This window comes from Abramis brama (assembly GCF_963993115.1).
Source record: "Abramis brama genome assembly, chromosome: 12".
NCBI lineage: Eukaryota > Metazoa > Chordata > Actinopteri > Cypriniformes > Leuciscidae > Abramis > Abramis brama.
Window position 1 is genome coordinate 6001288 of NC_139974.1, and position 24854 is coordinate 6026141.

Consider the following 24854-nt stretch of genomic DNA (forward strand, 5'->3'; position numbering starts at 1 on the left):
GAGAGAGAGAAAGAGTGCCTACGAGTGCGAGTGAGCGAGCGAGAGTGAGGTCTGCAGTCTTGGTCATTAGTTGATTTACTTGTTTTTGTGTAGGTAATACGTTGTAAAATATGTTTAAACTTAAATAAACTACCTATACAATAGTTACAGTGAGGAAAATAAGTATTTGAACACCCTGCTATTTTGCAAGTTCTCCCACTTGGAAATCATGCAGGGGTCTGAAATTGTCATCGTAGGTGCATGTCCACTGTGAGAGACATAATCTAAAAAAAAAAATCCAGAAATCACAATGTATGATTTTTTAACTATTTATTTGTATGATACAGCTGCAAATAAGTATTTGAACACCTGAGAAAATCAATGTTAATATTTGGTACAGTAGCCTTTGTTTGCAATTACAGAGGTCAAACGTTTCCTGTAGTTTTTCACCAGGTTTGCACACACTGCAGGAGGGATTTTGGCCCACTCCTCCACACAGATCTTCTCTAGATCAGTCAGGTTTCTGGGCTGTCGCTGAGAAACACGGAGTTTGAGCTCCCTCCAAAGATTCTCTATTGGGTTTAGGTCTGGAGACTGGCTAGGCCACGCCAGAACCTTGATATGCTTCTTACAGAGCCACTCCTTGGTTATCCTGGCTGTGTGCTTCGGGTCATTGTCATGTTGGAAGACCCAGCCTCGACCCATCTTCAATGCTCTAACTGAGGGAAGGAGGTTGTTCCCCAAAATCTCGCAATACATGGCCCCGGTCATCCTCTCCTTAATACAGTGCAGTCGCCCTGTCCCATGTGCAGAAAAACACCCCCAAAGCATGATGCTACCATGCTTCACAGTAGGGATGGTGTTCTTGGGATGGTACTCATCATTCTTCTTCCTCCAAACACGTTTAGTGGAATTATGACCAAAAAGTTCTATTTTGGTCTCATCTGACCACATGACTTTCTCCCATGTCTCCTCTGGATCATCCAAATGGTCATTGGCAAACTTAAGACGGGCCTTGACATGTGCTGGTTTAAGCAGGGGAACCTTCTGTGCCATGCATGATTTCAAACCATGACGTCTTAGTGTATTACCAACAGTAACCTTGGAAACGGTGGTCCCAGCTCTTTTCAGGTCATTGACCAGCTCCTCCCGTGTAGTTCTGGGCTGATTTCTCACCTTTCTTAGGATCATTGAGACCCCACAAGGTGAGATTTTGCATGGAGCCCCAGTCCGAGGGAGATTGACAGTCATGTTTAGCTTCTTCCATTTTCTAACGATTGCTCCAACAGTGGACCTTTTTTCACCAAGCTGCTTGGCAATTTCCCTGTAGCACTTTCCAGCCTTGTGGAGGTGTACAATTTTGTCTCTAGTATCTTTGGACAGCTCTTTGGTCTTGGCCATGTTAGTAGTTGGATTCTTACTGATTGTATGGGGTGGACAGGTGTCTTTATGCAGCTAACGACCTCAAACAGGTGCATCTAATTTAGGATAATAAATGGAGTGGAGGTGGACATTTTAAAGGCAGACTAACAGGTCTTTGAGGGTCAGAATTCTAGCTGATAGACAGGTGTTCAAATACTTATTTGCAGCTTTTTCATACAAATAAATAGTTAAAAAATCATATATTGTGATTTCTGGATTTTTTTTTTTTTACATTATGTCTCTCACAGTGGACATGCACCTACGATGACAATTTCAGACCCCTCCATGATTTCTAAGTGGGATAACTTGCATAATAGCAGGGTGTTCAAATACTTATTTTCCTCACTGTATGTCTCTTTGTATTAATTTGTCCTGTTATTGACGTAATGCGCGTCATTGACAAAATGCGCAACCAGATGTTCGAATAGTTCGAATATAGGCTATGTGGGGTTTTTTTTAGAGGGAATATTCGAACGTCATTTTTGAGCAATTTTGACAGCCCTAATATAATGAGTATTACATGCACACAGTGCTGCCTTGCGCTTGCGCGCTAGTGACCGACAACACAGAAACGAAGAGACAGCTGCCCTGCTGGAGTTACGTCGTATGCCGGTGGAGCTATGTGGCGACATATAATACATAATACATGGTTTCATTTAAAAAAAGGAGCTTTACACACAACCTTATCAGAGCTAATGATAATGACCTGTATTGTTATATATTTATGTAGTCTTGATTTGGGTGTGTACAGTGGTTTTACATTTAAAAGGGTTGTAAATCTAATTCAAGTAAATTTTAGCACGCCAGTCAACTTTTATCAGGTAATTTCACAACAACAAAAATGTGGCTAGTAACTTTGGAAAACCACTAGCCACATTGGCTAGTGAGCAAAAAAGTTAATGTCAAGCCCTCACCAGCATAAGGTATGTTTTACACACTGGGTCCAGCTTGGGATGCTGGTGTGCTGGTATGTTACATATCACGTTTCTTAATTTGTGTTCATAGTTAAATAAAGATTACGACAATTTTCCTAACTAACTGAATAAATTATTTAATAAAGAAAACACATGTTGCTGGTTACATGTTTACTGGCACAGTAAAATCCTCAGTGTTAAACAGATTCTGCTCAGTTTTCATATGGTCCCAATCTAGAGAGTAAAAGTAACACTTTTAGAGATAGAGAGTACAACTAAGTTACTTAGTAACACTGAAGCAATGTTAAAGCTGACTTTGGTTGAATTGATTCTCTCTCAGCGATTGTTGAAATTGCATGCTATCACTATTGTCAACAATAATTCATGCTATCATTATTATCAACAATATTCCATGCTCCTGAATGCAATGACATAGTGTACCTTTTATTATGTACAGTTTTTGGAATCAGTGACTGACAGCTGGATTTTGACACACGTGAGTTCCCAATTGAGTATGAAAGTCTTTAAAAACAGCAACTTTCAGTTTTGAACTTTCACTATCAAATTGTTACTAACTGTCCCATTGAAAGAGCTCTTCACATAATCACTGTTATTGAACAAACTGCTTATGATTATGCTTTTATTAGGCAAGACAATTCCTTTGATGCTTAAAAATGTTTTACAAGTTTACCAGTGACATTAATTAATAATGTAATCATAACTTAAACAACTACAATTTTCAGTATTTTCAGCAGAGGGAGCAAATGAAAATACAAAGTTATATCATCATATAATTCAATAAATCATATGTTTTAATCTTCTATTGTTGTTCCTTACATCATTAAAGCTACAATATGTAATGTTTTTCACCACTGGGGACGCTAACCTCTTACTAACAAAAGGTTAGATTGATGACGCAATGAATAAGCGGAATCATGGAACTTGTCGTCATGCCGATCGATCTAATAATGTTTATGGGAAATAATGTTTATGGATGAGTGACTACATTGATGTTTTTAACATGACTGTGGTATGAAGCAGGGCACAATTGCTAATGAGAGACAGATATCAGCGCCACACGAGTCCCGCGGATATAAAGGAATGAGGACATCTCATTCTACCGATCTACCCGCAACTGCTGAATTACTACTCACACTGCTCAGTTTATGTGATAAATTAAACTTGTGAGATACCAGAGGCTTGACACTAGGTGATGAGACTAGACATAGCACCAGACTATCTGGAGGCCTGGAGAGTCAGAGACCAGGGAGGATCAGGAAGTGGGACAGGGCAGAAACCCACACAAGACAAGACCAGGCCACAAGAGATGACAAAAACGAGAAATGAGCAAGAATAAAAACTATGACTAGAGAAAACAAAATAAAGAAACTAGAAACAAGTGGAATTAGAAAAGAAAAAGAAAACAAAGAAATATAAAAAATAACTTTAGCTTGCCAATGTAGAATTGAAAATAATCCAAGATATTTTAAATGAACAAAGATATTTGCTTGACTGTTTTTCTACCCCCTCTTTCTTCCACAATGACCATTTGGAGTTCCTAAGGCACAGAGGGGCTCTGGTAACATTTTTCATATATGCTGGGTATTAATAATATAAGTTATCATCATCTCATACATCTATTTTGTAATGATTTTAAGTGCAACCAGAACCATATTTTGTCATTAAACCTTTTCAGTTACAACTAATGTACTAACTAGTTTTGAATTGGTATTGACTTTGAAGTGCTACATATTGCAATACAATATTGTCACTATCTATAGCAACGCTCTCCCACAAATATTAAGCTATTGTAACTGCGCTTATTTCTATCATTGGTATAAGTGGCAGTGGGTGGAATAGACAAGAAATGTGCAGTTTTCTACCATCTTGCTAATAACGTTTCTTTAGTCATTCGGCATTTCTTGCAGACTGAACCACTGCAGGAATCCACCCTTACACCAACAAGAGGAAAGCAAAATAAATAATTTCTAGGAATAAATGACTGGAGCTGCAAACTTAAAAAACAAGACTGCAACCTTGAAGGGAACTAGAGAGAAAAATAAATAAAAGAGATAGCAACAAATTCAAAATCAAAAGAGAAACTACAATTAAGGCCCGGGAGAACTAAAGCAAAATAAATACTGGAACTAGACCGTAAAAACTAAAGGTGCCTCAAATATCCTGTCGGATACTCAATGAACTTCAAAATGTAATTTAAGTGCCTCAAAGCTCTTTCTCCTAGGGTTACTGGAGGAGCATTGACAATCTTTGCGGTTCTTGCTGGAACTTATGGGATCCTTTAAGCACTTTGTATTCAGTTCAGAGGTTCTGGAGTCACCTTTTCATTACCATGAGACCTCGAAGTGCTTTGGGGGAAATTACACTGTAAAACTTTTCACTGTAAATTTACAGTAAAATACTGGCAGCTGGGTTGCCAGCCACATACTGTATTTTTACAGAACTAGTACTGTAAACAGCATTTACAGTATTGTACTGTAAAACGTTGTACTGTAAATTTACAGTAAAATACTGGCAGCTGGGTTTCCAGCCACATACTGTATTTTTACAGAACTAGTACAGTAAACAGCATTTACAGTACTCCACTGTAATTACCAAATACAGTATATACCACATACTTTTACAATATTAAACTTGTCTACAGCAATAAATTGTATAGTAGTCACACTAGGAAAAAGAAAACAACATTTTCTGGGTTTTAAAACATTTATTTTGGTTAAAAGCAAAGATCAGAAAATTGCCTTATGTGAACATGTTGGCTGAATTTGTTTTAAACATAAAATGCAATTTTAACACTTAACAACAAACAGGTAACACTTAGCACTTAATTAAAGGGATAGTTCACCCAAAAATTTAAATTAGCTCATGATTTACTCACCCTCAAGTCATCCTAGGTCTATATGACATTCTTCTTTCAGACGAATACAATCGGAGATATATTACAAAATGTCCTGGCTCTTCCAAGCTTTATAATGGCAGTGAATTGCTGTTTCTGTTTTGAAGTCCATACAAGTGCAAATGAAATCCCATTCAAAGTCTTCAAGTTTTCGCAGAAGTGAGGAAACCTGTAGGCTTTCAGTGGTGTACTTTTTTTGCACAACCTGGCCGGTTTTCTTTGAAGTTACTTGTCCTTTCTTTGTTTTTGATCCACGTTCAGGATTGATGTCAGGAAATCGTCTAAAAGGCAGAAAAGAAAGGAAAAAAAAACAATGAATATTATGGACTGAGTTTATATATTTTGACAGAGAGAGACAGCACAAAAGATGTGTAAATAAAAAACAGATATCGGTTTTAACGACTAATCTGTTTGGTTAAAACTGAACAACATGAAAAAAAATGCAATGTTGGATGTTGTGATCAATAACTGATATTTTTTCTGCCCTGGTTAAAATACATCAACTCAATGTGTCTGTTTACATGTGCACTGTCAACTAACTAAACTTTTGGAAGTGGGGTTGCCAGATTTAAAGTTTTATTCTACAACTTTTAATATCATCCCCTCATCAGGTCCCATCAGAGTATCAGTGGAAAGGCAGCCATAGACTCTGTTTATGTAGAGCGCACATTGCCAGAATCCAGCCCAAACCTTTGTGACAGAAATAATTTAACTTTAATTGCAAGCCTTCCAATGTTTATTGCATACATGACTACATGATAATGTTAAACATGACATTTACCAGACTAAAATGCATGTTTGCCCCCAAAAATGAAAATTGTCATTATTGCTCACCCTTAAGACTTTCGTTCATCTTCAGAACACAAATGAAGATATTTTTGATGAAATCTGGGAGGTTTCTGTCCCTCCATTGACATCAATGTCATTGCAACTGTCAAAGCCCAGAAAGGTGGTAAAAACATTGGTAAATAGAACATATAACTACAGTGGTTCAACCTTAATATTATGAAGTGACGAGAATACTTTTTGTGCGCAAAATAACCCCAAAATAACGACATTGTTGAATAATCTCTTCTTTTACATGTCATTCTCCTACACTGTTTTGTGAGGATGAGTGGGCCGGAGTGTATTAAAGGATAACTCTCGGCAAAATGCAACCTAGGGTCTTTTTGTTAATCTACCCGAGGCAAACTTTCGTTTAAAAGCATAATTAGGATGGAAACGCCACTTTTAAGTTTGACCGTATTTTCGTTTTCGGTCAAATTGCCTTTTGAATGGGAGTGCTTGGGGCACGACTATGATAGCATTAAAAATCGCTATTTTTTAAAACACTAAGGAGGCTCGACACAACATAAAACTGTGCTCGAAGTATCACCAGGGGCTCTACACATGAACTCCAGCATTGAGAACATTGTTTGTGTACACAGAGTTTACCAAAAATAAAGATTTTGAACAACTCACGGAAGCTGTGTCCGCCTGCATTTTGACAGTCAAAAATAGTCGATCTAATAACTTTATTCTAGAGCTGCTGTAAAGCCAAAACAATCTGTTACTGTAATTTCCTATTATCACTGTAAAGCTGCTTTGAAACAATCTATATTGTTAAAAGCGCTATATAAATGAAGGTGACTTGACACTGTTTACACTACGTCAACAGCGTAGGAGAATGATGTGAAAAAGTACAGTTTATTGAATGTCGTTATTTTGGGGGTTTTTTGTGCACAAAAGGTATTCTCATCGCTTCATAATATTAAGATTGCACCACTGTAGTTACATGGATTATTTAAACAATGTTTTTACTACCTTTCTGGGCCTTGAATGTTGCAAAGACGTTTCTGTCTATGGCTGGTTCAGAAACCTCTCAGATTTCATCAAAAATATCTTCATTTGTGTTCTGAAGATGAACAAAGGTCTTACAGGTTTGGAACAACATGAGGGTGAGTAATTATTGATAGAATTTTCACTAATCCTTCAACTGAAAACAACTTGCACTGACATATCTTAAATATGTGACTGCCACTGTTTTGTCTCAAGATGCACACCAGTAATGTTTTTTTTTTATTAGACATTTTTATAAAAGCTGCTTAAATACCCTAATTTTATTAAGGCCTAGACCTGTCTTAAAGGGTTAGTTCACCCAAAAATGAAAATTATGTCATTAATGACTCACCCTCATGTCACTCCAAACCCGTAAGACCTCCGTTTCTCTTCTGAAGACATTTTAAGATATTTTAGATTTATTCCGAGAGCTTTCTGTCCCTCCATTGTAAGTCAATGGACGTGTCACTGTTCACGTCCATAAAGGTAATAAAGACATCATCAAAGTAGTCCATGTGACATCAGTGGGTCATTTAGAATGTTTTGAAGCATCGAATATACATTTTGGTCCAAAATTCTCTTCTGGTCTGTTTTCCATCCGCGTTCACGAGTCCACATTGACGCACCAGATAACACGTCAGCAGCGTCTTACATCAGCAGCGTCAATGTGGACTCGTGAACGCGGATGGAAAACAGACCGGAAGAGAATACAATGTTGAATAAAGTCGTAGTTTTTGTTAATTTTGGACCAAAATGTACTTTCGATGCTTCAAAACATTCTAAATGACCCACTGATGTCACATGGACTACTTTGATGATGTCTTTTTTACCTTTATGGACGTGAACAGTGACACGTCCATTGACTTACAATGGAGGGACAGAAAGCTCTCGGAATAAATCTAAAATATCTTATGATGTCTTCAGAAGAGAAACGGAGGTCTTACAGGTTTGGAGTGACATGAGGGTGAGTCATTAATGACATAATTTTCATTTTTGGGTGAACTAACCCTTTAAGCTAAGCCCAGTATGGAAACCAGGGCCATATTGTTCATACCAGTAGTCAGCTTAATAAATACTGTCAAGACAAGTCACAATTCAGTCTAATATTTATATGAATGGCAAATATGCTAATGACTAACCTCTGAACAAACTCAAGGTGCTGCCTCTTCCTGTACTGCAAGCTGAAGTTATAGGAGGAGGCAAACAGCGCTGCCAGGCCAGTGATGAAGTTAGGCTGTGATCCTTTCCACACACACCTTGACCTTACAAACGTAATGTCCAGCACTGGTTGCTTAGAGATTGACCTGTAATTGAAAAAAATAAAATAAAATGAATTAATAAATAATATTAATAATTAAAATAACTATTGTGGGTTCCACTGTGGTTAGATGTAGTTGTCTATCTATTCATAGTTCTATAAATTAAAATTTTCACCTAAAAATTAAACCTAAAAATCGAACCTAAAAATAAATTAAACCTAAAAATCGATTAGAGTTAGAACACTAAAACGCACTGCCATATTATTTTGCTTGTTTTAAGCATAAACTCACTAAATTTTTACTTATTCTTTCAGAAAACAAGACAATTTTTACTTGTCAATTAAATGCTTCTTCATGTAAGAATTTTAGATATCTGGGCTGGAAACAAGAAAAAAACACTAATTAAGAAAAACATATTTTGCAGTGGGGTGAGTAAATGATGGTTTTTAATTTAAGGTTTAAAGTACCCCTTTAATCTTTACATACCAAGAAATAAGGCGTGGACTCTCTGGCAAATGTAGATTGCTGGACATCAGGTTGCAAATTCCTGAAACAATTTTTTAAAAGAACAGCACAACCATGATCAACAGAACCAAAACATAAAACATATTACAGATTAATGAGATTTGTTGAATATCATCTACTTATCTGCTTGAAGGATAACACCGTCTAACTTCTCTTTGAATTGTAGGACCATGGCATGGCAATCAGGAATACTACATTTGAAAACAGCATTAGGAACATGGATTTTCTTGTGCTAGCAAAATTCTGCAACGATTCAAAAGCACGATCACAGAACTGACAGCATTTGACAGCATTTTTTTTTTTTACCACATAACGTTAGACTAAAACCTGTTCACTACTTAAAAGCACTTACATTAGCACTGTACTGTCATCAGATTACAAAGCCTGAAACGAAAAATATATATATCAAAAGCAGGTCATGCAAATAACATGGCATATGTTGCCTATTATGTGAAATATCGAAGTTAACGTTAACGTTACTTGGTAAACGGATGGAACAGAGTGAATTGTTTGCGCGGCCGCGGTAGAAAACCGCGATCGCAAAATCAAACCAAATAAGCATTTGTGAAAACAATGTAGAAATGCGAACGCAAAAAAACAAAATATATTGGCTTACCGTATCACTCAGTTAAACAATTTTCCATCTTCTCAAACTCTAAATCCCAATAATCGTCACAGGCGCAGGTTATTCAGATGACAACTTCTTCCATCCTTCTTCATGTAGCACGTTAATGTCGCCCATTTTCTGCTGCGTCACAGGCAATTAATGTTTGAAACACGAACCGAAGCTCACAAAAGCTTAAAAATTGCTCACAGATTCGCAGACACGTTTATCTTGTTAACAGGAATGATTATTCTGTTCAGTTGAATCCCGCTGACAAATCAAGTTTGCCTGTACTGTCGGTTCGCGTCACATTTGAACTGAATTGAGCGCGGAAAGAAATCAATCCCACAATGCAGTGCTTTTACAGTATGATACTGTATTACGAATTTATCGGGTTGAAAACAGAAATGTGCTGTATATTTACAGCAGTTCTGTAAAATATACAGCCTAATACTGTATTATGGAAATACAGTACAATTCTGTAGGAAATTCGCTGTAAATTTACAGTAAAGTTTTACAGTGTAGGAATAAGGAGAGCAATAGAAGCAGTTAAACTAACAATAGGACAACAATATGCTGTGACCCTTCCCAGTTTAGTCTAATGCAGTATACATTTATTTATTTATAAAAGATATAGTAGAAGAGTAGAAGAGAAAAGAAAGCGTTAGTATTAATGGATCAAGTGTTTATATTTAAGTTTGAGCTTACATTTATTTAGTATATTGTATTGATTAATTTAAACCTTAAACGACAACCATAAATAATAAGAAGAATAAGAAGAAGAAGAAGCAGGAGGAGAAAAGTTTTATTCTATCACGAAACTGCTGCTATTCCTCTGCTGTCATCGCTTCAGTGATCCTCGTATATACATGGTTGATTATTCATGTTGCTTATGTACTATACTTTTTTTTTTGTGTATTCATTGATATTAATCTATTACTAGCTTTTTTACCAAGTGCATGGAAGTGTATGTATTAAAATGGATCTAAAATATGTAATAAACAATTCTTATTTTGTATTTGGTTTAGTTTGTTAATCATAATAGAAGTTAATGATAACCATAGTAACACCATTTTTGTTTCCTGGAGGCACCCAAAACTGTTCCACACAGTGCCTTATATAAGAGTTCCTCTGGAAACCTGTGTGGTTCCTCAGAGAACTGCCCCTTTTTAAAGGATGCCTAGAGGATCTACAGACGGTTTCGCCGGTGTGGCAAAGTGAAGAACCCCAAAAGGTTCCTTCAGGCACCTTTTATCCTTAAAATAGAAACAAATGCATACTAAAAACATTCCACCCTTACCTTTGTGTCGAGAGCAGTTTTCACCCGAAGCAACTGGTGAAAGTTTGAAATCAGTATTTTCATAGATTGGATCCATTTCATGAGCCTGACAGAAGACGTGTCCGCCGAGACTTGAGTGCTGCTCGAGTTTGTTCAGAATAAGGAAGTCACATACAACATCATCCTTATTAATACAGACTGGAAGTAATGAAGTTATGAGTCTGACAAACAAATTGGGCAACAACATGTTTGACTACCTCTAAAAAATAAGGTATAATTATATGTTTGTGTTCTCCAAAAGTGAAGAATGAGGCTGATTACTATAGATTTACAACCCCCAACATTAAGCACAAAATCTCATATTGTTGGCATTTAGATTTTGCTGCAGCAGATTTTTAAACCTTTTAAAATAATTTTTAACATAATTTCAAGCCACATTGTGGATTGGACAATACTGCAGTTCAGTATATGTATAGTATATAAGTTCATACATGACACATGCTGCATAGGATCATTCTGTGATACTTTTGTATCTTTTTTTTTAAAGCTTGATGCTGGTAATTATTCACTGCCATATAGATAGATGAGCACAAGCTGAACATTAAAAAAAAATATATGCTGTGGTCTGAAAAAGAAAGAACAATATACTGCATTATAACAACACCAGGGTGAGTAAATGATCAGCATTTTCATTTTAGGGTGAACAAACCAACTTTGCTTTGTTTTGTTAAACCTAGACCTCAATGTTAGGGCTGTAAAAAGACTGAAATAATTGAAAACGAGTCAGCAGATTTTTAGTTTTCTGTAACATAATATAACATAATGGTATATAAAGACTACAGACAGATATATTACTGCTGTGTTGTTCTTTATGTTTCTACAAGACTTTTCCCTGTTTTCATCTCTTCAGATGTCTCACACAATCATACCAATATCAGACTAGATGCAGTAATAAAATATCACATCATTTATTCATTTATTACACTCTTTTATCATTAAAGTAACTTACAAATTAGGAACTTCACAAGCAATGTATCATACTAGAGCTGTCAATACAGCAGACAGAAGACATTTCATGATGGAAGTATTGTGGAGAAAAGAACAGAGAAATACAAAGTGACAGAACAGGCAAAAGTTGCATGGTCTAAAAATGCTAAATTATAAAATTATTAGTGATTTAATTCTATTCTATAAAATATTAAGTACAGCTTGAAAATCATCACCTGAGGCTCAACCATCTATGGAATTCTTGGTCTTTTGAATTGTTTTTCTTCCTTAGTATATTTAAGCTGTGAAAACGGGGATAATATTTGTTGTGTCATAGAGAGTTGCAAACGTATATCTTGAACCTTCATTTTTGGAGTCTTTTTCTTTGGAACTATATTTTTGACAGATAAAACTGAAGTGGCTGTAGAAATGTAAATGCTTTTCTAAAGCAAACTTTAGTTCCAAGAAAACGTCTAACAGTTCAGTCAGCCTCTATTCTCAAAATAGCTTAGCAGCAAAGATGATGGTCTTTAACACTGATGTTCACACATCTAAACCTGTGAATCCACAGACTGCAGATGTGTGAGTTCCTTCACACCACTACAAGCGCTGCAACATATAGGCCTATCTTACGGCATTTGGAGTCACTTCTTAGAATTGTGTTACCCTAGTGTTCTTTTGTGACCTGGGGCCTCATTTATAACCGTTGCGTACGCACAAAACAGGCCCTGAAAGAGGCGTACTGTTTCCAAGTCCAAAAGCTCTCTCAGATGCCAAAAACAAACAACAAACAGTGCTAATATGCACTCATTGTTCTGTAATATTCCTGAAAATATGATCCTAACCTTTATCTCTATTCCGAAATCTCAGGTTTAGTTATTCAGCTATTTTGAATCATAAAATGTTGAAGTCTGGGATGCCGTGAGACTGGAGACTGTAATGTACACAATGGCTTTTGAAAAGCTTAAATGTGTGACTTGAATCAACAGTTCCCATAAATGGTTGTTGAGTATTCTCAATATCTAGAAACAAGATAAAGGAAGTAGAAGTAGAGGCTTCGACCCGGAAACAGTATTCCTTATGTCACAACAAGCAGAAAACATTTTCCATTTGAACAGAGTTAAAGGGTTAGTTCACCCAAAAATGAAAATGATGTCATTAATGACTCACCCTCATGTCGTTCCAAGCCCGTAAGACCTCCGTTCATCTTCGGAACACAGTTTAAGATATTTTAGATTTAGTCCGAGAGCTTTCTGTCCCTCCATTGAAAGTCAATGGACGGTATACTGTTCACGTCCAGAAAGGCAATACAGACATCATCAAAGTAGTCCATGTGACATCAGTGGCTCAATCTTAAGTTTATCAAGCGACGAGAATACTTTTTGTGCGCAAAAAGTAAACAAAAATAACGACTTTATTCCACTATTCATTTCCTTCTATCTGGGTCTCGAGTGAGTTCACGTAGTGTAATAGCGTAGCGCGTCTGTGTTGTACGTCACACGTAGGCTCACTATTGGCCGACGCTGGTCATGTGTGATGCGTGTGACGTACAACACAGACGCGCTACGCTATTACACTACGTGAACTTAAGATTGAGCCACTGATGTCACATGGACTACTTTGATGATGTCTGTATTGCCTTTCTGGACGTGAACAGTATACCGTCCATTGACTTTCAATGGAGGAACAGAAAGCTCTCGGACTAAATCTAAAATATCTTAAACTGTATTCCGAAGATGAACGGAGGTCTTACGGGCTTGGAACGACATGAGGGTGAGTCATTAATGACATCATTTTCATTTTTGGGTGAACTAACCCTTTAAGGTGCAGTAAAATTATCTGTTGTTCTATGAATGTTCACTGGTGAATTCAGTCATTTCAATAAGAATCCACACGATCAGCAATTTTGTGTGGTGCTTCATACATTACATTGTTACACTGCTGAAAATGGTCAATGGACCTTTTTGCCTGTGTAATTTCACGAAATTCACAAATGTGACACACCTTTACTCACTGCAACATAAAATGCAATCAATTATAAAAGACAGGAGGATTTTTATTCTTATTCAAACTTGTATTTCAGCTTACCGAGATCCCTGCAAAGTAAAAAAATTACTGTTAGTAAGGTTATTAAAGTGATAGTTGTGAAATTTAAATAATTTCCTCAGCCTTGTGATGTTCCAAACCTGTTTGACTTTCTGTCTGTGGACCCCAAAAGCAGATCTCAGGCATAATGCAACCCCTGTCACCGTTCAATTTCACTGCATGAAACACAAGCAGAAAAAAATTGTGTAAATAATTCATGAAACCATTCTTATGTACACTTGTCTAGTTCAATTCAATGCAACAATTTATGTAAAAATGGTTAAGCTCCAAAAATGTCCCAGAAAAGATCCTAAAAATAATCAATGAATGTCCCTAAAACCATGTGTTATGGTTTGTGTTGTAAGACTTATGAAGCCATTTCCACCTCAGAGAACCACCCCTTTTTAAGGGGTGCCTAGAGGATCTACAGACGGTTCCGCCGGTGTGGCAAAGTGAAGAACCCCAAAAGGTGCCTCCAGGCACCTTTAATTTTTACAGTGTTTGCCACTTCCGACGCATAAGTTGTGATTTATAAAATATATATTTATAAAAATAAACTCTAAAGAAACAGAACAGAAAATCTAAAGAAAATTAAACATATACAGAAAGATAATACAAATATAATTTCACTCACCAAGCCTGTCACTATCCAATATCCATCCCTTCTTAAATGTCCGCGCCAGCGAGCGCGTTGACCGTTTAGTAATACTGACGCAAATAACAGTTTAAATAAATAAAATAATGATTTATTTATATTTTAATTTGAATATAAAAAATGTTGTAACTTCTCAGTAATGATTTCATGTTTAAGTGTTTAACTCCATTAATTTGAATGGCATATTTAATCTAAATGTTTATATAATAAGTAAAACATAGTTTAAATAATTATTTTATTTATTTAAACTGTTATTTGCGTCAGTTTCACTAAACGGCCCAACGCGCTCGCTGACGCGGACATTTAAGAAGGGATGGATATTTGCTTCAAGTGACAGGCTTGGTGAGTGAAATTATATGTGTTATCTTTCTGTATATGTTTAATTCTCTTTAGATTTTCTGTCTAAAAGAGACCAAAAAGACATTTAACTCCAGCTCACCAGCGGTGTGGCCAAACTTCTCCATCTCCAAAACGTTCGTTCGCATGGTTCAGAGTTTGCGTGCAGGTGCGCACATTTTCCCGTCAAGTTTGTTTTTATAAATCACAACTTATGCGTCGGAAGTGGCGTCCCAGCAAGCAATAGCCGTCATTTCAACGTCTCGGTTAAATATAGACCCGATATAGTCCGGCTATGTGTAACCCACTTTTAGCCCAAATAACATTTAATCTGGATAAATGTATTTTTTTTCCAAAATAACTTGTGAGATGTATGATATTCCATCATGTAAGCAAAGTCAACTGTGATTACAAGTTGTTTGGTTTGCTTTATTTTACATGTTATGTGTGTAGGCTGTGCGTAGCCACGATTTAGCTCGTATTCAGACCCGGCTATTGTAGCCCACTTTTAGTCAAAACTTATTAATTGTAGTTTTTTTGCCAGGCAGTGCATGAAATGGTTGATATTTCATCACGTTCGCATTGGTATCTACAAGGTTAAATGTGCCATTTCACGACATGGTCGATCTGTAGTCACTATTTAGCTCCGAATTGGACGGGCTATATGCGGTCTGCTTTAGCCCACTTGACGAAATCAAAGCAATCTGGTCTACGTACGGCTTGGCTATAGCCCTGATTCAGACCAGCGAGCTAGTATAAGAATATTAGTCTTAAAAATGTTTTCGCTCACACAGCTTAATGTTTGCTGTCACACAGGGCCGTAGCTAGAGGATTCGGGGCCCCCTGAAAAAAATATTGATGTGGGCCCCCACCACCCTCCACCAATATCATATACTGTACAACAGATGAGCATGGAGGCCCACATACAGTATAACAGAAGAAGGTGATGTTGTTGTAAAACCTTTATTTTAAAAGTTAAATTTATATAAAAATTACAACTAATAAAAAGAAATAGTTAAATAATAATAAAACCAATTTAAAAAAAGTAACAGCAAAATAATGTTTTTTCCCCCATCAGGGAAACAGTCTGTTATAATTCATAAATCAAAAAGTAAACATTTATACAAGAATGACAAGAATGCAGTCAAATTTAAAAAATAACCTCATTTATTTTTTAATTTTTTAATAAAGATAATATTATTAAATAAAGCTAAAATTTATTCATTCAAGTGCATTCGTGTTTTATTGATGTAGGCTAATAAATACATCATCATCCGGCAGGTTAGGTGCATAATGCAATGCGTCGTGACTCGTGGCAATTTTTTAACTCTATTTACAATAGTGTAAAAAGACAGGGATTTTGAACACGTAATCATTCGGTCGATTGTGGTGCGCATCGATAATGAGAGTGAGTAGCCTAGCCTACCCGACAGGCTAGACGGTAGTTTTCTTATTTCCAGCGAAATAACAATACAACCTGTCTTCAAAGAACGTCTTGATCGACTGGGATACAACAACTCTCCTGGCCTCCCTCTCATTCTTTTCATAGCATTTCTGGTGCCCTAAGTTATGTTTTCTTTTCCCGACTTTTTCAGTCAATCTTATCTTCTGCTCTTCCACCAAGTTCATCGTTAACTTCAGGCACTGCCGCCTCAACTCTGGTTCTGTTCACGAGCTGGGGCGGGACTTACAATTTTATTGGGTCGATCTGATGTTTGTCACTGACTGAATAATTAATAAATACTTTAGATCGGACTAAACCATTTATAGGGAGGTAAGGGAATATTTTGAAAAAATATTTAACCAAATTGCATGTTTTCGTGTTTTTTATTTAAATCTCAGACAACTAATATAAATATTAGAATTATTCACACAACAGGGGCCTATATAGTATAACTGCTGGATTTTATTCTGCTATAATTGTCACCACCTTTCACCCCACTAGCGACGGCCCTGCTGTCACACATAAACATAACATACACAATCTACGATATGACTGTCTATCATTTCAAATTAAATCAAATGCAATGGCATTTCTCAACCGCTAGATGGCACAATCGAAACACTACTGAGACATGACTACTGGGACTACTGGCATTGCGCGACTAGGTCACTTTAGCCAGATCTCGCGATACACATTTCCTCCATTTTCAATTTTATTTTACACGAGGCAGCTGTCGGAGAGCAACGGGCGAGCGACACTCTGAAAACCTTCAAATTTCTACTTCGATCTTGTAAGTATGCGTGTTATTTTTGTTATGTTCATTGTTTAAATTAGTTAGTTGTTATAATGTGTAGAAACCGTGACATTTTAACATTACCATTGCAGAGTACTATTTTTCTCCAACAAGTTAACGTTTACTGCACGTGTTATTGCAACTGTGTGCCCTTAAAGCTCCAGTATGTAACTTTGGTATTTGACCACAAGAGGGCGCAGTTTCCAACAATAACAAAGGCGAAGCTTGATGACGCTATGAAGGAGGTGACGATGGGAGATGTCGTTTTTAATGCGTTTTCACCATAGCAATGTATCTAAATGGAATTAATGAATCATGATCACGGATGAGGTAATTTATTCGTTTTTGTATTACCTGTATGTCTGATCTGATCGTATTATTTTATGTCATCATAATTAATGAACTGCAAGGAACGTGAAATGTTATGCTATATTATCCCGTTACAACATACAGCTATTTGTCAAATGATTTGTTTGGTTTATGTTGTGCAGTTTTAAGTTTTTATGGTTAATGCCGTGTTGTTTAACGTGTTCAAACCAATATCTAAAAGTAAATTTGAACGAACATTTGCAAGTAATGACTAAATATATATTTTTAACAACATATCCGATTGTATTTAATTGTACTGCCATAATCTCGGTCACCACACGTGATAAAAAGCCTTACCGAAGTACAAAGAGCAATATAACTTTGTTTCTAAGTGCTATTATTGACAGTTGCATGTCTTACCTGTCTATCAATACACTCGCGAGAGCAGAGTCTCTGTCAAGTCCAAGATAGTCGCGCAGCTCTCTCCATCTCGAAAACGCCTGCCGATATTTATCCGGGTTTTATTCCTCCGTTTGTCACACAGTCCGTGACTCCGCGTGTATCCGAATATGGACGCTTTCGTTTTGTTGGCACTTCAATACTCGCCAAAGAGTAATCGTGATCCATAACACCTATAACCATACAGTCTATGGCAATAACGCTATAACCACCACTTCCGCATTTGACCATGTGATGTTCCGGTGTGGTGGGTCATATTTTTTATTTTATTCTTTTTTATTCTTTGTCAGACGTCTTTATTGTTTATTGTGATAAGAAAAAAAAAACTCAATAAAGTTGTTGTAAAAAAATAAAAATCCGGTGTGGTGGAATATCCTATCACATGGTCCACACCGGAAAAAAAGGATAGAGCGGACATTGCGTCACTGAGGCGCGACATTTCTTTTCCGGGACGGCCAGTTATTTAAAATCGGAAATTCTCTGAAATAAAAAATCTTTGGAGACTTTTGAGATATTGTAAGTACACAACTGGAGGAAATATATCACACTGTCCAAGTTATTTTCGGAAATTTTATTACAAAATTCCTACATATTGGAGCTTTAATCTAAAATGTATCTAAATTCAAGGTGGTAAGCATGAAACTATGATATATTATCATTACTAATTTTTATTATTATTAAAGATACCAATATATTTTTGTTTTTAGATTAGAGTAAGAAATAATAGTTTTTGATTTAATGCAAATTTTCAAAGTATACTTTACATAAAACTTAACAGCAACATATAAAAAAGAAAGAAATTATAAAAAAATATTTTTCCTTTCTGATTAATAAAAGGTAGTGGCAAACAGTAAAGTCTTTAAACTTGATTTAAAAGAATTAAAATATGCAGCATACATTCAGTTTTCAGTGAATTTGTTTCAGATATGGTGCATAAAAACTGAATGCTGCTTCTCCATGTTTTGTTTTGACTTATAATTTTGACTTAAATTTGATATAAAAGTAGCTGGCTACTGTCCCAGATGACCTGAGAGGTCTGCTCTGGATGGTTCATAATGCATCAGAAGATTATAAATTTACTTTGGCCTTAAAATGTTAATTAATTTAATAACCAGCTGTAGTATTTTGATATAAATTCTTTGACAGACAGATAGCCAGTGTAAAAACCTCAGAACTGGAGTGATGTAATCCACTTTATTTGATTTAAAGACACTGTTTATTGCAAATTATCCAGCAATCAGTCAACAAAGTACAGCAATTGAATATACAGAACACTTGTCACTGACTACCATTAAATGTCTTGTTACCAACGTTCTTCAAAATATATATTTTTTGTGTGTGTTCAACAGAAGAAAGCCATACAGGTTTGGAACCAAGTGAAAGTGAGTAAATGCTTACATGATTTTTTTTTAAAGTGAACTACCCCTATAAGTATCTTTTTTATGTTCATTAGAGTTATGAGTAAGTGATAAAGAATGATTTATAGGGATAGTTCACTTCGAAATTAAATTTTGGCATGTTTTAGCTTACCTTAAGGGAATCCAAGATGTAGGTGTCTTTGTTTCTGAAGTAGTTTCAATTTTGATATTTTTAAGTCAAACTGTTCTTGTCTGTCAGTCAGTCATATAATGCAGGTCTATATGGTCACTACCTGAAAGAGCACGATTGTTGTCACGATTTGTTATGATTTCTCTTACATTTGAGCGCGCTTTTTGACATGCCTACATTTGTAATTAAAAAATTTTGGTCAGCAGTAAAAATTATCTAACGAACAGTTCTGTTTAAAAATCCGTACTGAAATCGAACCGAAAGCCTCGTACAGAATGGCTCAATACGTGTATCGTTACACCCCTAAAATATATGTATGTGTGTATATATATATATATATATATATATATATATATATGTATATGTATATGTATATATGTATATATGTATATGTATGTATGTATATATGTATATATATATATGTGTGTGTGTATATAATTAGTGCATCACCATTATGCAGGAAAAAATTTTCAATTATTGATATTAATTTATGAATAATATTGATATAAATTATTGTCTATATTGATATAAATTATATAGTCTCAATCTATATTCCGTTAACTCTATATTGGCCAGCTCTAGTGTGCATCCTAGCAAAAGTGAATGACTGTAATTAGTTAAAAATGATTGTCAGCAATGCTTTTCTTGAGCAATAATTTTTTTCTTATTCTCATTTGGCAGACGCAGTGATGACCAACTTTCCTTCGGCGACTGAATGGGAAATAAAAAATGCAATTTCTGGTCATTTTAAACAAGCACCAGGGAGAGCAGGGGGTGGTGGTTATGGATATAAAGCTAACAATTCATTCTTAAACATTCTAGTATCTTAAGTTGTTTTACATATTTTCCAATATTTTATTTGTTCATTTTTATGTTTGAATGTTGTCTAAGTTGTTAATATAATTGTTCTAAATAAATCCCTTTATAATCAATTAGTTTGGATGGATTTTCATTTATGAGAACCTGTTATATTTGAGTGAAAAGAATCCTTATGCCTCATTTTGTTGTCTATTACATATATATGTAGTGTAATTGATGACTAGTCTATTCTTGGGCTATGGTTAGACGTCTATTAGATTTTCACTGACAGCCCAAAATCAGACTTGTTTTAGCCTAGACCCATATTGCCTGTCTATTAGACGTAAATATGTAGTCGTTTAAGCTTAACAAGTTAAGTGAAGGTGCACATTTTTAATTGGGGTAGTCAAAATGTTAATTTTTTTTTTTTTTTACATTGATTTATTAAATGGAACGTGTTTCCATGCATTTTGTTGAGATGCCTTTTCTTGTATAGCCTATTGCACATACATGGTTGATTATTCATGTTGCTTATGTGTTTTACTATTTTTTTTTTGTGTTTATTCATTGATATTAATCTATTACTAGCTTTTTTCCCAAGTGTATGGAAGTGTATGTTTTAAAATGGATTTAAAATATGTAATAAACAATTCTTATTTTGTATTTGGTTCAGTTTGTTTATTATAATAGAAGTTAATGATAACCATAGTAACAACATTTTTTTGGTTCCTGGAGGCACCCAAAACTGTTCCACACAGTGCCTTGTATAAGAGTTCCTCAGGAAACCTGTGTGGTTCTTCAGAGAACTGCCCCTTTTTAAGGGGTGCCTAGAGGATCTACAGACGGTTCCGCTGGTGTGGCAAAGTGAAGAACTATTAGTGAACCAAAAGGTTTCTTCAGTTCAGGCACCTTTTATCCTTAAAATAGAAACAAATGCATACTGAAAACATTCCACCCTTACCTTCGTGCTGAGAGCAGTTTTCATCTGAAGCAACTGGTGAAAGTATGAAATCAGAATTTTGATAGATTGAATCCATTTCATGAGCCTGACAGAAGACGTGTCCGCTGAGACTTGAGTGCTGCTCGAGTTTGTTCAGAATAAGGAAGTCACATTCAATGTCATCCTTATTAAAGGACAAATCCAGTGAAAAATGAACCTGGGGTTAATTAACACATGGTTACCGAGTCGATCGTTCCCTGCGATGCGTTTTCATGAAAATCGAATGTATAGAGTTTTAGCTCTAAAAACAGATTAGCTCATAACACTAGTATATGGGGCACAGAAAAGTACAAATAAATCGCTAGTTAATACCACTAACAAGGCTCAAAATAGCCTCACACTAACACGGTAACATAATGAGGGTCCTTACATACAAACCGAAGCATTGAGAACTTTGTAAGTGCACAGACAGTTTAATAAGAAGATACTTTATAAAGACAGTACATTACGCGTTGACATGCAGGATCCATCTTGGAAAACAGTCTCGACTAATCGAGCCACGAACGCCGTCGATAGGAATTACGTTTGTGAAATCTAACGTAGCACGGCGTTCGTGAATAGATTAGTCGGTAACCATGTGTTAATTAAGCCCAGGTTCATTTTTCACTGGATTTGTCCTTTAATACAGACTGGAAGTAATGAAGTTTTGAGTCTGACTAACAAATCGGGCAACTACATGTTTGACTACCTCTAAAAAATAAGGTATAATTATATGTTTGTGTTCTCCAAAAGTGAAGAATGAGGCTGATTACTATAGATTTACAACCCCCAACATTAAGCACAAAATCTCATATTGTTGGCATTTAGATTTTGCTGCTGCAGTTTTGAAACCTTTTAAAATAAATTTCAACATAATTTCAAGCCACATTGTGTCACATTTGGATTGGACAATATTGCACTTCAGTATATGTATAGTATATAAGTTCATACATGACACATGTTGCATAGGATCATTCTGTGATACTTTTGTATCCTTTTTTAAAGCTTGATGCTGGTAATTATTCACTGCCATATATAGATGTAAATAGACGAGCACGAGCATGAGGGTCTGAAAAAGAAAGAACAATATACTGCATTATAACAACACCAGGGTGAGTAAATGATGAGCATTACCATCTTAGGGTGAACAAACCAACATTGCTTTGTTTTGTTAAACCTAGACCTCAATGTTAGGGCTGTAAAAAGACTGAAATAATTTAAAACGATTCAGCAGATTTTTATGAAACCAACCAGCAACTTTTTAAGAAAATAAAATAAATAGTTATGTGTAACATAATATAACATAATGGTGTATTAAGACTACAGACAGATATATTACTGCTGTGTTGTTCTTTATGTTTCTAAAAGACTTTTTCCCTGTTTTCATCTCTTCAGATGTCTCACACAATCATACCAATATCAGACTAGATGGAGTAATACAAAATCATATCATTTATTCATTAGGTGACACTCTTTTATCATTAAAGTAACTTACAAATTAGGAACTTCACAAACAATGTATCATACTAGAGCCGTCAATACAGCAGACAGAAGACATTTCATTAGGGAAGTATTGTGGAGAAAAGAACAGAGAAATACAAAGTGACAGATCAGGCAAAAGTTGCATGGTCTAAAAATACAAAATTATCAGATTATTAGTGATTTAATTCCATTCTGTTTTTCACACAAATCTATAATATGGCCTCAAAAGAGTAGCACACATTACATTTACAGTATTCCTTTAGTTATAGCACACAAATCTTAGTTATACTAAAAAAAAATGCTGGGTTGTTTTAACACAAATATGGTTGATGAAAAACACAACCGTTGTGTTAAAAAATGTAATCAAAAAATTTAACACATGATGTACATTAATAATTAAATGTACAATTAAATTACAAATAATATTTGTTGTGTCATAGAGAGTTGCAAACGTATATCTTGAACCTCTTTTGAGTCTTTTTCTTTGGAACTATATTTTTGACAGATAAAACTGAAGTGGTTGTAGAAACATAAATGCTTTTCTAAAGCAAACTTTAGTTCCAAAAAAAGTCTTGCAGTTCAGTCAGCCTCTATTCTCAAAATAGCAGCAAAGATGATGGCCTTTAACACTGATGTTCACACATCTAAACCTGAATCCACATACTGTGGATGTGTGAGTTCCTTCACACCACAAGCGCTGCAACATATATCTTATGGCCTTTGGAGTCACTTCTTAGAATTGTCCTAAGCCCAAGTGTTCTTTTGTGACCTGATCTGTGTCTTTTGCAAATAATTGCCAATATTTCTATGTCTATATTATCCCAAAAACACTAAGACGGATGATGTGACATGTTCAACAACACATAAATAAAGCTGTAGACACAAGTATTAGTTTGCATGATTTGAAAGCATTTATTTGTATGGCTTTAAAGTTGTCAAAGAAATTACAGGGTCAGAGTTAATAACAGAAATCTGTTATACTCTTTTTATTTCATACCAACTCTACATTTAGATAAACTAGCCACATGTCCTGGCCCAAAATACTGCTGGTAAATTTTAATGGTGGACCACGATTATTCCTTATCTGGCTCATCACAAGCCTCCGCTTCTGGAGGTGGACTAACATCTGCTTTTAAAAGATCCAGACAGTCACCGTTAAACAGTGAGCTTTCTTTATTATTATTTGCTCTTCAGAAAGTCCTCTAATTCCTTCAGGTTCTTCACACTGATAGATTTCTTTTCCTTTATGTTCTCATCTATGTTTTCAGCCCAGTGAGCTTGAGACACATATTTTTTGCTCGTACTGTTATAGCAGCAGAACACTGTCCACATGTGTGAGGGAATGTTGACTCTGTCATTCAATAAATCTTAATAAATCTGTTTTAGTGTTCGGCACAGCTCCTGTCAACACATAGGCCAAGATATTCCCAGGAATATTTTCATCACGGCAGTTCATGATCTCTTTAACTGTTTGCTCCATGCGGCTCCAGCTGCCACCGTTAAAGGTTATGTACTGCGGCACAGCATTGGTCAGTGTGAATGTAGATTTGACAGTGTCTTGATCAGCTGCATGACAGCAGGGAAACAAGTGTCCACCATTCACATTCATTTTGTTGTTCAGATAGTCTCTGTCCACAGCCTGTTCTGAATCTTTAAGCTATAAAGAAAAGATAATTGACAAAGAAAAAAAGAGACAATAATGGATTTTTTTTCTAAAACAATTGAAAAAAAAAAAAAAAAAAAAAAAAGGAAATTGCAACCTCACCTGTGGCTCTTTCCTCCATTTAGGATGTTTAGGTCGTTTCCCTGCATGTCCAGTATATTTGTAAGCTGAGAATATCGGGATCTTATTTGTTGTGTCGTAGAGAGTTGCAAATCTGTTTTTGTTGTTATATTTTTGACAGATTATTCTGTAGCGATTCTGATTCATTGAGACTGAATTCTCCAGAATGCCAGGAATCATCGAGACGACGAACAGACGCATCTTCAGCTGTGAAGGTTATTCAGGATGTGAAGAACACGAAGGTTATTCAGGATGTGCAACTTCTAGAAAGAAACCCTCTGTTTTATAGGCATGCTATCTATCCTTTATCTCTCTGTATATATATATATATATATATCTTTGGATCCCCTAAGTTGTGACTGTGTGTCCAGTTCAGAAGTTCAACTGTTAGGCAAGTAAAGGCCTATCAGGATCTTTTTAATCAACCACAGAAACTGATACATTTACATTAACATTCATTCATTTAAATACAGTCATTGATG

The 24854-nt window shown here is 35.6% G+C and overlaps 1 protein-coding gene and 2 long non-coding RNA genes across 5 annotated transcripts in view; 1 reads left to right on the top strand and 2 right to left on the bottom strand.

Moving 5' to 3' along the window:
• LOC311093548 (CD209 antigen-like protein 2) overlaps positions 1 to 24854 on the bottom strand; it is a 51823-nt gene that overhangs the window by 11483 nt on the left and 15486 nt on the right. Inside the window, exon 1 of one of the 3 annotated variants that reach the window (XM_084131033.1) lies at positions 10736 to 10857. The exons of the other annotated variants lie outside the window; for them this stretch is intronic. Coding sequence (XP_083987159.1) covers positions 10736 to 10811 — 76 coding nt within the window. The 5' untranslated portion in view covers positions 10812 to 10857. Of the gene's footprint in view, positions 1 to 10735; positions 10858 to 24854 lie in introns of those variants that run through there. 3 annotated transcript variants of the gene reach the window in all.
• Positions 5027 to 9514, bottom strand: LOC311094164. Its single transcript, XR_014608583.1, has 5 exons — positions 9448 to 9514; positions 9184 to 9215; positions 8793 to 9022; positions 8187 to 8351; positions 5027 to 5510 (listed from the first exon to the last, which is right to left on the bottom strand). It is a non-coding gene; the product is annotated as an uncharacterized lncRNA (long non-coding RNA).
• LOC311093165 lies at positions 16833 to 20129 on the top strand. The gene is made up of 3 exons (XR_014608372.1): positions 16833 to 17011; positions 19132 to 19164; positions 20012 to 20129. It is a non-coding gene; the product is annotated as an uncharacterized lncRNA (long non-coding RNA).